At 41.0% G+C, this 14635-nt stretch overlaps 1 protein-coding gene across 3 annotated transcripts in view; it reads right to left on the reverse strand.

The window, feature by feature from the left end:
• LOC145451061 (usherin-like) overlaps nucleotides 1-14635 on the reverse strand; it is an 85145-nt gene that overhangs the window by 40965 nt on the left and 29545 nt on the right. For all 3 annotated transcript variants that reach the window (XM_080329542.1, XM_080329544.1, XM_080329543.1), the window contains 9 exons: nucleotides 13372-13547; nucleotides 13148-13292; nucleotides 10763-11717; nucleotides 7040-9454; nucleotides 6006-6276; nucleotides 5372-5511; nucleotides 4838-5010; nucleotides 2714-2910; nucleotides 1960-2125 (listed from right to left, as the gene is read on the reverse strand). In XM_080329542.1, the coding sequence (XP_080185668.1) occupies nucleotides 1960-2125; nucleotides 2714-2910; nucleotides 4838-5010; nucleotides 5372-5511; nucleotides 6006-6276; nucleotides 7040-9454; nucleotides 10763-11717; nucleotides 13148-13292; nucleotides 13372-13547 (4638 nt within the window). The remainder of the gene's footprint in view (nucleotides 1-1959; nucleotides 2126-2713; nucleotides 2911-4837; nucleotides 5011-5371; nucleotides 5512-6005; nucleotides 6277-7039; nucleotides 9455-10762; nucleotides 11718-13147; nucleotides 13293-13371; nucleotides 13548-14635) is intronic.

Below are 14635 nucleotides of genomic sequence, written 5' to 3' on the forward strand. Positions count from 1 at the left end.
CATTGTGTGTCCTGGAACTGAACCAAAAGTGGAGTTAGTAGCCTAAATGTATGAACAGATCGCTGCTCACAGATTTTAATTTCAATCCCGTTCTAAAAATCGGGACAACCTAGTTTCATCTCTATAGTTCTGACAAATTGGTTATTGAGGTCGACCAGCCTATGAAATCTTGTCACTGTGTTTCTGACGCGTGTACAATATCATCAAAGCAATGTTTAGTTTGGTTTAAAATAAGCACATATATTATCTCCATGTCCTCACTATATAATCAAATACCAATATTGCGTTTTGGTTTATAATCAATGTTCCCTTTAATTTTTACACACACTCACCAACTCACTGCGCAGACCCTTGGACAACAGTGCGTAACGACTAAAAAAAAGGTCATCACTTCGGATTATTTGTGGGCAACTTAGATTTTCTGTGCGCTGATACCGTGTCAGCACTGCGCATTTGCGCACGTGCGCAGCTTAGAGGGAACATTGTTTATAATCCCAATTTTATGTAGTGTGGCCCGCGAACGGATTCAGATGTTGAATGCGGCCCGCGAGCTCAAAAGTTTGCCCACCCCTGTGTTAGAGCCATGGTCATGTAGGACTACTGTTATTTTGAATGACTCGCATCTTGACAAATGCTGTTTACACACGGGAGATTTTGGATGTGATTTAGTTATATGCGGCACAAGGCTACCACGTTTATCGTACACGGCACTGCTGTGACAGACCCCACATTTGAATAGTGGCGTGGTTCGGTTTATTAGCAATTTTATCAGTTCAATACACCACTTGCGATATAATGAAAAGATAGGAAGTTGTTGAAACGACTTGGAGTAGTCTTTGGAATCAGACATCCACCTTGGCCCAGGCGATGTAAAGAGGAGGAATGAAAAGTAAAAGAAGATAGTATAGAAAAAAGCGAGCGACAAAAATGGGGTGTGATATACTAAGATTCATGGTTAACAGACATTAAAGAAACATTAGAAAAAAATGAGTACCAGTATGCAAACTACAGTTACTACAGACAAAAGAATATGATTAAAAGAGTGTCTTTGACATTCTGAGCAATCACTAAAATCAGATTAATGAGATTATTTATTTAGACACTAATGAATGCAGTACTTTATTAGTAGTCACTACTGGGAAGATTATAAGTAGGCTATAAGTGAGAATATTATGTTACACGGGCCCCGGAATTAGTCCACATAAAATCACACATAATAACAACAATTTCGCATTGAACCTAAACTATCAATATTATGTGATACCAGACAATCTAATAATTCCCCAAATTTTAATGAAATTTTTAGATTTTTCAGGGGCATATGTCTATTTGTCTAACATCTAGATCAGTGGTTCTCAAACTGGGGGATGCGCATCTGAAGGGGAGAGAGAGAGAGAGAGATCAGATTTATTTTCGCCGGCACCATCGAGATTCTTTGACGATGGAGATGCGATACGACCTTTAAGCAAGGTCATCTCGTCTGCACCACCGTATTTTTCTCCTCCAAGCTATCCATGGATGCTGAGCGCCTAGCTGGATAGCCGCGGATACCAGTTTTAGAGTCTTTGGTCTGACCCGGCCAGGGATTGAACCCACGACCTACCGATCGAGAAGCTGGGCGCATAACCATTACACTATCTCGCTCGGCATCGAGGGTCGCGAAAGTGCAGCCAACTGAAGAAAAAAATCACGTGATTCACCTACAATTCATAGTTATTGCTGTGCATAGTTCAAATTTCATATTCGAGAATTCTCTCATCAACAGTCATAACCTTCCATTCCATTATTTTGCGATATTACGATAAGGAGGGCACGAAATATTTTGCTATCATGAAGGAGGGCGTCTCTAAAAAGTTTGAGCACTACTGATCTAGATAGTTTAAATGTATATTATACCACGACAATTGTAACTAGAGTTGAAACAAAAATGAAGGATAATATAAAAATTTCCCACCATACCTGGGCCATTTGGATATTTTGGCGGCTTCCACTGAAGCGAAATGTAGCTTTCACTGATTGGAACAGCTTGAGGTGGATCTAACTGTTCTGGAGCGGTGGTATCAGTGGTCACATCCGACGTTGGACTTTCAGAGCATCCACCCTCGGTACACGCAATTATAGAGACCTGATGTATTCGATGGTATTAGAAAGAAATCAAATTCTGCTTCATGATTCAGGGACGAGTGAACTCAGGAATGGAAAATATAGGAACTATATCATTCCATGCAATATATCTCAAACATCAGGATGTAGACTTTTCGACTATTTTGGACCATACTAAATAGATCAGACGCACTATGAAGGAACACAAAAATGTCCGCTGTGTAGTGTCTTGAGTATGTCGGAAACATCGGTATTGGACAAGGCACTCGGAGCGTTGCAGGGAAATGATATAAGTTAAAATATTTTAATGGGACATAGGAATTGCAAGCTTGCTTCCCAGACTGGAAGCAGCTTGATATCCATTATTCCCCTTTTCTCTATTATATAATGACCTGCTATTCACTATTCTACAGTTGGCTAAGACAAAAATTTCAAGAGAATAAACGGATTCAACAAGAAGAATTCACTACGACTACCAATAAGACTGCAATGAATTCTTATGTAGTGTAGTCATTATGCTGCCAAGTTCACTCGAAAAATTCATTACACCATGAAAATACTGATACCAATTAATTCATTTTCATTCAGTATTCAAACAAAAAATCCCTACTTGGTAGTCGGTGAAAGGGATCAACTCTTCTGCTGTCAAGCTGAAGGTTGTATTCCCTTCGAGCTCAAATCTTGGATCAGGAAAAAGTACTTCATATCGTATAATCGGACCGTTGGTAACAGATGGTTCCGACCACTCCACCTCGGCACTGTGTGGTGATAGCAACGTAACAAACGGTGCATGCAGACCGGCAGGTCCTGCAAATAGATGAAAGAAAACATTTGATTGTATGACCAGTGCATTCGCATCGTTCAGGACTTGCAGTGTGTTTTAATGCCATTGTATAAAGTTGGGCAAAATTGAGTATCTAATTCAGGGGTGTCAAACGTAAGACCAACGCAAGGTGATTCTGAGATTTCAAGTAAAATTTATCCCTCGCTACAGCAAATGTCGAGCATGCTCATAGACCGCATTTTAACCATCCGACAGTGGTGTTATGGTCTCGCTGTAGTCCAATTAGGAGCACGTCGGTGGTATTGGCACCAAATTCCAAGAAGGCAAAAATGGGCACACCATATTCAGACTTTTATGAAAATATGGATCAAAATGCCGTTATCGGCAGAAGCGAAAACGGCAATGAGAAACCATTATATGCCGGCTACGTGGAGACTAGAATAGTTACACAAAAATACTATTAAAATACCTGCGGTCGCACCACGTTTACAGTTAAATCAGCAACTCATATCGACATTATAGCCACTGTATTTAACCAGCCAATTGTCGTATTTTGCAAACTACGGTATTAACTAATAGCTGCGTTGCTAGAATAGAATCACTATGATCCGATATATAATGTAATAGGATTGATAATAAAGTATTTAAGTGAAAAACTAGAGCATGGATTTGGAGGTAGCATTTTGGAATCATTTGACTGGCCTGGCCAACGGCACATGTTGAGTTTGACACCGCTGATCTAAAGTAATTCAATTTAAAATTGAGTATTTGACTTCAAGTGGAGTCGAGTGCTCAAGCACCACTCATTATGAAGTCATAACAGTACCGATGATTTGTAAACTTCAAATATGTACCTTTTATGCCACTACAAAACACAAATCGGGGATATTCCACATTGAGGATAATATGGTGTTTTTATACTACACCAATTTCATTGCCCTTTGAGAAGACAATACTGTGGGTCACTACTTCACAGAAACATTGCTTCTATTATATGCTACATGTTTTGGATGCAATAATACGACCCACTGAGGTATGAAGGAAAAGTATGAAAGTTTAAATTTCAATGTCAAGATAATTTTACAGCTTCCATTTTTCAGAGTGCTGCGATAATGAAGGCGATGTGCCATCAGCCTCAAGGCTGTAAATTGCACTTCATGAGACATTCTGTATAAAGCATGAAACTTGAACTTGAAATTTAGCTTCAAACCCAAGCATACCCTCTGTGTTGGGCTGTTTTGTGCCAGTGTACTAGTTGAGCTACGGTTATGAGATATGCGTCCTCAATGTTAATTTGTTGACATGCATTCGCCAACAAATATCCAATTAAATAGTATATTCATATTGAAATGAACCCGAATATTTTCGGCTGACACTCGTCAGGGGTAATCGTCAGCAACCAGTAGAGAATTGGAAAGAACATTGTATATCAACAATCGTATCACAAAATATGACGTCACCAGCATGAAATTTCGAATGAGAGAGCGTTCAATGTACTATTTTTAGGTGATACACGAACTCCTTTTGTTGACGGAGTTTTGGTTGGTGTATTTTGATAAAAGTTGATTCCAAGGCACACAAATGGAATTGTGAACGGCCTCGACCTACGATTCGAAATCGGTCGTCTCGATAATTATTCGCACAAATCGGATTATCCAACAGATGTTTGCCGATGGCAGAATTAATGGCCTTTGATCGATCAGCATCAATCTTAAGTGGATGAGTTAAGGGTGAGCTTTTCACATCGCGTGACGCACGTGTTCTGATAAATCTGGGGACATGTTGGTTTATTCAGTCCTGCAGACGTCTTGACGTTCTTCCCACGTAGCCACAATCACAGTGGCACCTATATTCGTACACTACATTACTTTGTTGAAGTGCAGGAAGCACGTCTTTGCGTGTTGAAGGGAGCATCCTGTCATAAGCCTGACATTCAACTCTCATTCATACTTCCGGGTCTTGTTGTCACTTTTGTCCAGTCGCTGACAGTGGCCCCTCCTCCAATAGTTGAACTGGTGACCCGGTACTGGTAAGTAGTGAACGGTTCCAACAAGGCTGCGTCGTCGAGATATCTCAGCGATTGTGATGGCACAAACGAACCCAGCGAGGTGATGTTGCCAGCACTGAGAAGTTAAAACCTCAAAGTTATAGACGAGGTGACGTAGTGAATACGTGACTGTCATTACACCAATTAGTATTGATTTTAGAAATGATTCATTGTAAGTGATACAATTACTCTGGCATGATGCCGTTGTTCACGTCAATGTAACCATTCTATTATACAGAGGAACTTTGAATTTCAATTTAGCTCTAATTACCGTACCACAACCAGCATCAAATCTATAAACATTTTTATGCTAGAATACTGAATTGATGGCGTTGGCAAAATTATATCAAAATGAAGAAAATGGTCCTAATGTCAACTTTTACTTATAACAGACATAGTAGTATAGTAGATAGTAAAAAGAAATATGTTGATGGTACCTGTCGTGGTGGTTGTTACCCAAAAACAATCTTCTCTCCAAGACGTAGTTGTCAAGTATTCCGTTGCGTACTTTCGGAGGTTTCCATGTCACAAAAACTGAAGTCGGCGACTCTGAACGAGCATCTGGTGGATCGAGGCCCTATGGTGAATCCAAATATTTAAAAAGAAAAAAAATAATACTCATTGCCTGAGCATGATCATATTTGAGATATTTGGATAGCCTAATGCAATCGAATCTACACCCCAAACCAGAATACAACACAGGGACATTGAGTCCAATATTTGAGATATTCACACCAAAATTTACAAATTTCATAACTAGAATTGTAAGGCGCTAGCATTTCAGTCCAAAAATATGCTTTGAATCATGCGAGAATAAATCAAATCGCAGCTTTGTTGAATAAACCGGTAGTCAAAATGTAGTGACTTCACCAAAAACATGTTATCTCTTATATCGAGTCGATATAAACCACACGATTCCGAACTCTAGAACTAAATCAACTGATGCCATTAGGTTTTCCAATGCAGGAAAGCATTGAAACTGTGACACAGTGAATGAGTGAAAACTATTCATCAAATTGCTAATACCATTTGGTGTCATTTTGGTACAGGGAAGATTATTAATTCACTTGCCTGCGGTGCTGACGCCGATGTCTGCACTTTCAACACGTCACTTCTAGTGCATCCTCCTTCCGTACAAACTTCAATGACGTAGTGGTAAAAAGTGAATGGCTCAAGATCTTCGAAGTAATAACGAGTCTGATTGCCTGGAAGCAACGCCACCAGACGGTCTGCGTCGTAGATGGAATAATTCTGGACGATCCCGTTCGGATTGGATGGCGGCCTCCACCGTAACGACATTGACATCGAGTCCAGATCGAATACATGCGGCTTTGCCATAAACCTTGGAAATGAAAGAGGAATTTTAGCACCTGCAAACCAAAGGTAATTGGTAACGAAACGCTTCTACTTTTGTATACTAAATCGTTTTCTATCTGCAAGCACTACAGAATTGAATGGTCATGTTTTTTGGTACTTCAACAGTTTGTGAAACCATGAATCAAATCAAATACAAATTCAATGTTGCGTTGGGCGTTGACTCTAATTGATAACAGTTGGCTGTGGAAATTAGATTGATGGACCTCTTCGACATCCTCATATCCATTCATAGCGAAAAATTGTGTCTAGCGTATCACATTTTAGGCCAACATTGTGTGATACAATAGGACGACGACATCAGCACCACTAATATTAATTAGATTATTGATATAGATTTATGAAATTACTTCTATCTGTTCTGGTGGTACATGCTGCACAACTACCCCAATTGGGAGACAATAATGTTGCCTGACTCAGCCAAGCAAGCAATTAAGCTTCAAGAGCCCAGAGAAGTAGGGGATGTGGCACAAAATCCGAACCAGTTATGCTAGGTAAGGGAGTAGCCACGTGATCGCACGATGATTACAGTCAGCACCAATGTTTTCTCTCTCTTATAGGGGAAGACGTGGTAAGCAGAAAGTCCCTGGTCTGACGCGACCAGGGCCCAAATTTACAATCTACAGACCGAGAAGTTGTGTGCCACCACTACGCTATCTCAGAGCCAAGCAACAAAACTAGACATATCCCACATGAGTAATGGTGAAATAAAAAAATAATTCGATTCTCACCCTGGTGCTGTTTGCTGAGTACGAGCGGACACCCATTCAGAGTAGGTATCGCCATAGCTATTGATAGCAATCAGTCGGAACTCATACTCTCGATCAGGCTTCAAGTTTTTTAGCGAAAAACTCATCTGCCGCGTTCTCCCTTCGAACGAATCAACCTCCATTTCAAGCGGAGACGTCCTACGATATTGAAGTTGAAAGTTTGCATTGCCCGGCGCGTTATTCCGAGCAGGATCATCCCATTGCACAACCAGTTCATAAGGACTGACTGGCCGTACCCGCGGTGGCTGCACTCCATCCGGCGCACCGGGCGGCATTCGAACTGTACGCATATTACTCATGACGTATCCTTTCGAGTTCGAAGCATTAACTTGCACCATATAATCAGTGTACGGCAACAAGCCTTCAACGCGTGTCCACTCATTGGCGCGATCGCCAATGTGTAAGTTTCTCATTTCATACGTCACCCGATAATTATTCGCAGATGGATTAGCAAAAAACAGCCCGGTACAGTACACGCGATAGCTCATAATCCCGTTTCTCTCCTCTGGCGTACCCCATTTTACGTCGATAGACCTTGCATCAACCACAGTCACATCGACAGTTACACTTCCGACAGGCTTGCTTTCTTGCGTATAATGCACCGCCAAAGGACTAAAAGCACAGCCTCTCGTGGTACACACTTCCACACGAAAAGTATGCCTTGAATACGGCAATAACCCGTCGATATGACCAGACGAAGGTTCAGTAGTAATGTTCATTACTATATCATTCATGTAAAGAGTGTAATTTTTAATTACGCCATTAGGCTTTAGGGGCTCAGTCCAATTCACATCGAAAGAATACGGCGATCGTGATAGCACCCCTGTTTTGGGAATGTCTTCGGGCACACTTTCAGTAGTGCGTTCGAACGCTTGGGAACTTCTTTCACATCCACCGCCAGTGCAAGTCTCCAAAGTCACGTAGTAATCCATTCCAGCAATCAAATCATGCAATTCGGTCTCTGTGTGCGGCGTTGTGCTGTTGTATACTGCTTTACCTAACACACCCTGTTTGTTGGACATGTAGATTACGTAACGGTCGAAAATCCCGTTTAGCACAGCCGGCTCCAGCCACTCGATCGATAAGGAATTAGATCCTAAAACACGTAGCATAGGTGGATCTACGTGCCCAGGGGGTAACTGCGCCGAATGTATCGTTACTTCCTCACTGACGTTGCATCCGGCAACAGTACAAGCGCCCACTTTAAACCTTTGCTGCTGAAAAGTGGCTAAACCGTGAACAGTGTGGTGCAATTTACTGCCGCTGTAGACCTCTGAATTGTTGTGATACAACGTGTAATTAACGATAATACCGTGGGGTTTCAACGGTCTGTCCCAACTTAAAGTCATTGTGGTTCTAGTCACTGACGCGGAAGGCTTTTGCACAAAGTACGGCGCTTCCTGATTGGTAGTAAACGGAAAGCTAGCCGTGCTTTTAGTGCAGCCTATGTTAGTGCACGCCGACAAAAACACTTCGTACCCAGACCACGGCTCTAACCCTGTCAAGTTTCCAAAGTAATCCTCTCCGGAATAAGTAAAATTCAAAGTGGAACCGCTGTCTTGACTTGGGTTATCCACTGGGACGGCCGTGAGAGTGTAATTCATGACTATCCCTTTCGAATGATAAGGTCTGCGCCACGCGACTTGCACTGTGTACCCTGAAAAATGCTCCACGTCGTAAGGACTGCCTACTTTTTCCGGGGTACCCACCCCTGCCCGCATCACAGCCCATTTGCTTCTCGTATCACCGCCGTCATTACTGGACATTACCCGGTACAGGTATCTTGTGAAAGAATGGAGTTTGGAGACGTTGAAATTCATTTCCTGGGTTTCAGTGAGAACTTTTAACGATCCATCACTACAAGTCTGCTTAGAGGTGTATGACTCATCGATAATGTCTTCAGTAATGGCTGCGCCGCTGTGTGACCCAGAATGGCCTTGATTCCAACCTCCCGAACCCAGCAGTGTGTGCGAATTGGTAGCACCAATCGGGCACCCGTCCAAATCTACATTATAAACCACTTCGCTATCCGTTACCAAGTCATGCTCAACCAGATTCATCTGAAAACTACGTAAGCAACCGCCAAAAGATCGTCCATCATCTTCAAAATAATCGATCAGATATGACGATCTGCTGGATAACTTATCATCGACGCCGCCCAAGTAAAAACTCTTGCCCAGATCGATGCCTTTAAAACTCTCGTGCATGCTCGGTCCAAATTGCAAGTGCTCGTCTAACGAAAGCATAAGGGTGCCGCGGTTGTTGCGGAATTCCACCGAGTGCCAGTTGCCGTCGCACAGCGATACGTAGCTTGAGAGGTGCTTGGGGTCGAACGTCATTTCGTGAGATTGATTTCTGCCCATTGAAACGACGAGTCTGAAAACATGGCGACGTCTGATTGTTAGGTTTGCACAAATTTATCAGGTCATAGATGTGTGTCCTGTGGAGAGGTTGTTGTTATTAAAGCACTTATTTTTTGGAGTATTCGAGTGGGTTTTGCATAGTTGCACGAGTTACTCAGGTGGTTATGTTTTAGAGTACTTCCACTTCTACTTGAGCTACCCAAGTTTGACCATTTGGATTTTGAAAGTAATTTAGTAGTATATTCATATTGGCTGACACTCGTCAGGGGTAATCGTCAGCAACTAGTACAGAATGGGAAAGGACACTGCATATCAACAATCGTATTACAAATTATGATGTCACCAGCATGAAATTTTGAATAAGAGAGCGTTCAATGTACTATTCTTAGACGATACACCAGCTCCTTTTGTTGACGCAGCCTTGGCTGCTGTATTTTGATAGAAGTCGACTCTAAGGCACACAAATGAAAGTGTGAACGGCGCGAAATCTGTTTTCTCCATAATTTTTTGCACAAGAGGAATTATCCAACAGATGTTTGCCAATGGCAGAATTTATGGCCTTTGATCGCTCAGCATCAAGCTTGTAGTACATTGAACGGCGTCTTATTCGAAATTTCATGCTGCTGACGTCATATTTTGTGATATGATTGACGATTACCCGTGATGAATATCACACCCAAATATTCGGATTCATTTACAATTGTACATTGAAGTTCTGTACCACCTCTAAGCTCTTCAAATTTTAAAAGTAGATATTAGTTTTTGGGTAAGTTTACATCACTTTCATGAGTGATGGTTTTATGGAGACCGTGTGAATCACCTTCTGTATCACGGCAACTGATTTTATTTTCGAAGATTCCATCTATTTAAAGTGTCATTAGTCTTTTTGTGGTGGACACAAAGACACATCTTGCAGTTATGGAAGACACCGCTCCAGATAACTGCTAAATATATACGACCCATCAACCAAATCTACTTTTTTTACGTCTGGACCTTTTATTTTCTTTCTTTTCACTCCCTTTCCACTTTCCATTCTATTTCCAACAGATCTTGGAAACCGTTATCTTTACTTGTAATTGAGTAGGACTTTACAGAGTTACTTCTACTCGAGTGGCAATATTGACCACTCCAAACAGCTCTGCATATAACTCATAATCCATCAACGCATATGACTGGAAGACACGCAGTACATCTCAAGGATCGTAAAATGAAAAATGTACTCTATTGTAGTTGTTCTTGAATAAACTGTCTGTCAGCCACTCAATCAATGTGGGATCAATAGCAAGTACACAAAATTTGTGCTCACATAAGTGTGTCTCACCTTAGAGTAGAATTATTCAAAGTCCCCATCAGAAAGTTACTCTTACGACCGCCAGCAAAGAACAGTATGCCCGAAGAGAATGCAGGCCGTATCTGCATCCGCACACTCCACGTGTCCGAATTCGATACCGCAAACGGACTCTTCATCTTCAAATACCCTCTCCCGAGAAAATGCCCTGCAGGCCCATCTAGAACATCAGGACAGCCTTGCCACGAAGGATAGGCGCGGTCAAATTCAGTTGCATTTCCAAAGGTAACGTTACTCCATTCCTGCAGCATACCGCTTCTTTGTATCGACACATCTTTCATGCAACCCACAAAGCCATCTGTGACTACGATCATACTTCCAATATCGTTAGGCCTGGCTACGTCGTACCCAGGCGGTAGTCCTCCTAAAAAGACATCTTCACTTTCGCCATACACGATAGCATAGCTTTTTGCTACCGCCACCCCTGTGTAGATACCGTCGAGTTCGATATATCCTTCTTTTTCAAAACGGTTAACTTCAATACGATGCCACTGGCCATCGTTATACTTTGCGTTAATATCATCGTCATCAACAGTGGCAGAAGTTGGGGAGTTTTGTAAGTCAAACAAAAACCATGGGCGTCCATCTCTCAGTTGTATCACCAAATATTCGTGTCTGGTGTAATCGCTAGCCAGTCGTGAAGCCGCGAAAAACAACAGGGCATTTTCCTGATAGGTACGGAACTTCAACTGTATCCCACTGTAGGACGCGTCTTTCGGCAGGATGTCAGGAGAGTATCGTAGGTAGGAATGTCCAGGGAAGCGTACGCCGCGACTCATTTCGGTTGGCGGGTGGGAGAAAGCGACAGGTGATTGGAAAAGGGTGAAGTGCGGGTGCGGGCCGTTTACCTTCCCGGGCAATTGCCATCGCAATGAAATGGCGTTGGTGTGCTCGGAGATTTGAACGGGCGGCGCTTGGTCCTCGGGGGCTGTAATACGCAATTTTTGTGTGTTACACTGGTGTGAAAAATTGCAATATGTATCTCGGTGACTAATGCAAAATGAATAAGGCTACTACGAATAGGTGCAATCTTCAATAATAACATTAGCTATTATGATACAAGGGTTATTTTGCATAGTTTTCAAGACAACTTTAGTCAAAGGTATGCAAACTTATGAAACAATTACTTTAGACTTTTCAAAACATAACCCACTTTAGTAAGCGATGCTAGGACGTAAAAACCTACTTGAGTAAACCAAATAAGTTGAAAGTAGTTCGTAATTGACAGCCTCATTTATATACATACGAGTTGTACTAAAATAACATTATTTGCAGATTCCGAGACTTCGCTGATTGAATTGGTAGTTTGCCCCCCCCCCCAAAAAAAAAAACAGCACACCAAATTAGGCTCAGTTCCAACCAGTAGAAGCCGTCGTAGAGTGATTTGAAATTTTTGAATTTAATTAAAAAATGATTTTTTTTAAAAATTTCACTGATGACTAGGGCTGGGCACAATGATTCGAGTACTCAAATCTGAATCAAGTAATTATTGTAAAGATTCGAGTGGAATACCAAAAGTAGAATTTTTCGAGTACTGAAATTATACGCTCCTGGCTACTGAAAGTTAATTTAACGACAATCATAGATTTGATACTATTTTTCCACTGTGGAAGCCTTGAAACCTTGATTGGCTGTATCACAGCAAACAAAACATGGAAATACATTTCTGAAGTAATGATCATCCCACGAAATTGTCACAAAGTGCAATGAAATCGGTACTGTCGAAGAAATACCAAAGTATCTTTAATGTGATGGATAACAGGCACTATATTCTTTGTGGTGGCACAAAAGGTACATATTTGAACTATTTCATTTGACATATTACATTTTGGTGTGATGTCATAATGACTCGAAGTATAATACGTGATTCAGAATTGAATCACTCGGGTACTCGGATTGTTAAGTTACATAGACAAATGATGAATAACAATCTTTGCCAACTCCCAACCAGTAGAAGCGAAGTTATTGCAGTTGAGAGTTTTGGATTCGCAAAAATAGCATTGACAGAATTATGAATGAAAAACTCAAATAACTTCGCCTCTACGGGTTGGAATTGCGTCAAATTTGTACTGCATCGTTTTTGTTGACAACTCCACAATGTCATGGGGTTGACAGTAAAATTTGAAACATTTTAAAAATTTTATACAATAAATTTAAAAATTTCAATTGGCTCTGCGTCGGCATCTACTAGTTGGAATTGAACCAAATTCGGAGTGCAGCATTTTTTTAGGAAACCCAACTATTTAGTCAGTGAATCCATGTAATCCTGAAAAAAAATTATTTTTGAAAAACCCTAATATACATGCACGGTAGCTAACAATTCAGTTTCAACTCAACAAACATGAGTATATCATTTACCGGCTGGAAGCGTCTTCACAGTTATCCTTTCGCTTTCAACACAACCCACCGTGTTACAGAGATTGATAAAGAAGGTGTAGTCGACATATGGATCGAGGTTTTTAGCGAGATATCCCAGTTTCTTCGGTCCGGTAGAGTACAAAACCTACAAAATAACACGCTTGTTCATCCCGACATTCTGCATTCTGGCAACAAATATTAAAAGAGTCCTAAAATATACATACCACGTTCTCTTCCGGCGGCATATTGTACTCTGTGTCTGTGTTCTTCTTGACCCAAATAACTTGGTACATTTTCACGTCGCCTCGAATTTCCGAAACGGGGTCGGGTTGTACCCATGTAATATTAATCTCAGATGACGAAACGGCCCATGCTCTCGGCTTGCCCATGTAGATAGGAGCTGAAAATGAGAAGCACGTTTGCTATGCCTCGGTACGCAAATGATTTGTGAGGTCGCAAGACTATTCTATACCGTACATCAAAGTACTTCGTGCGGAGACAAAATGCCTTCGTTAATGAAGTTGCCAACCATATTCAATGATCGACTACAGTTATTGCGGGAGTAAAAGCCGTATAGCATTGGTTCTTAAACTTTATTAAATGCGAACCCATAGCAGGTTTTGTGGAAGTTTGCATGTACCTCAAATATTTCAGAGGCCCATGACTAATAAAAAGAAGGTCCTAACTTAGGCGACCAAATCTTGCCTTTTTAAACTCCTTGGCGGGTATAAAAATTACCTAGGGACTAAATAATAGGTTATTATTTTGGCTAAATGAACTACACTTTCATAGTAGTTAAGTAGTTTCTTGATAATTTATTTGCATATGTCCCATTCATCAACCCCTTAAAACTTGTTTTTGAACTCTGAAAAGACCATAGTTTAAGAACCCCTGACGTAGAGAGTTACAATGTCCTCGCAGAAGAAGCTGCCAGCCAGCACCCTATGATGCCATTGTAAACCAACAAAACGATATATATGTTACGTTTACAAAAGCTAGGAGCTTGAATCGTGAAACGGATGCAATAGCCGCAATATTGGCCATTAAAATTTCAAGGTATACCATTCTCATATTAAAATACCAATAAGTAACTTGAAAAATTCAGTTTACATTACCATATTCATACATTTTTTCATTGGCCAAGTCTATGAAGGAAGCCCGTCTACTAGCCACATCTTCAGGTAAGATGATTGTATCGAAACAACTTTAGTACACACAGTACACAGAACAACGTCCAAGCCATATTACATAACTTGATAAAATTATGGACAATCACAATAAAATATACTTGTAATAGTTAAAAATATCGAATGCAAAGTTCAATCATAATTCACAGTTCCTATTCACTGAAAGTTGAAAGGAAAAAGGACATCTTATGAGCAAGCGCTACCAGCGAAACCTTCTTTGCCAGTGTTACGCTATTTTCACACACACACACACACACATACAAATAACTGAATATCCGGATATGTTTTCTGCTACAAAGCT

This window comes from Botryllus schlosseri, chromosome 11, assembly GCF_051294905.1.
Source record: "Botryllus schlosseri isolate E-star chromosome 11, Bs_hap1, whole genome shotgun sequence".
Lineage (NCBI taxonomy): Eukaryota > Metazoa > Chordata > Ascidiacea > Stolidobranchia > Styelidae > Botryllus > Botryllus schlosseri.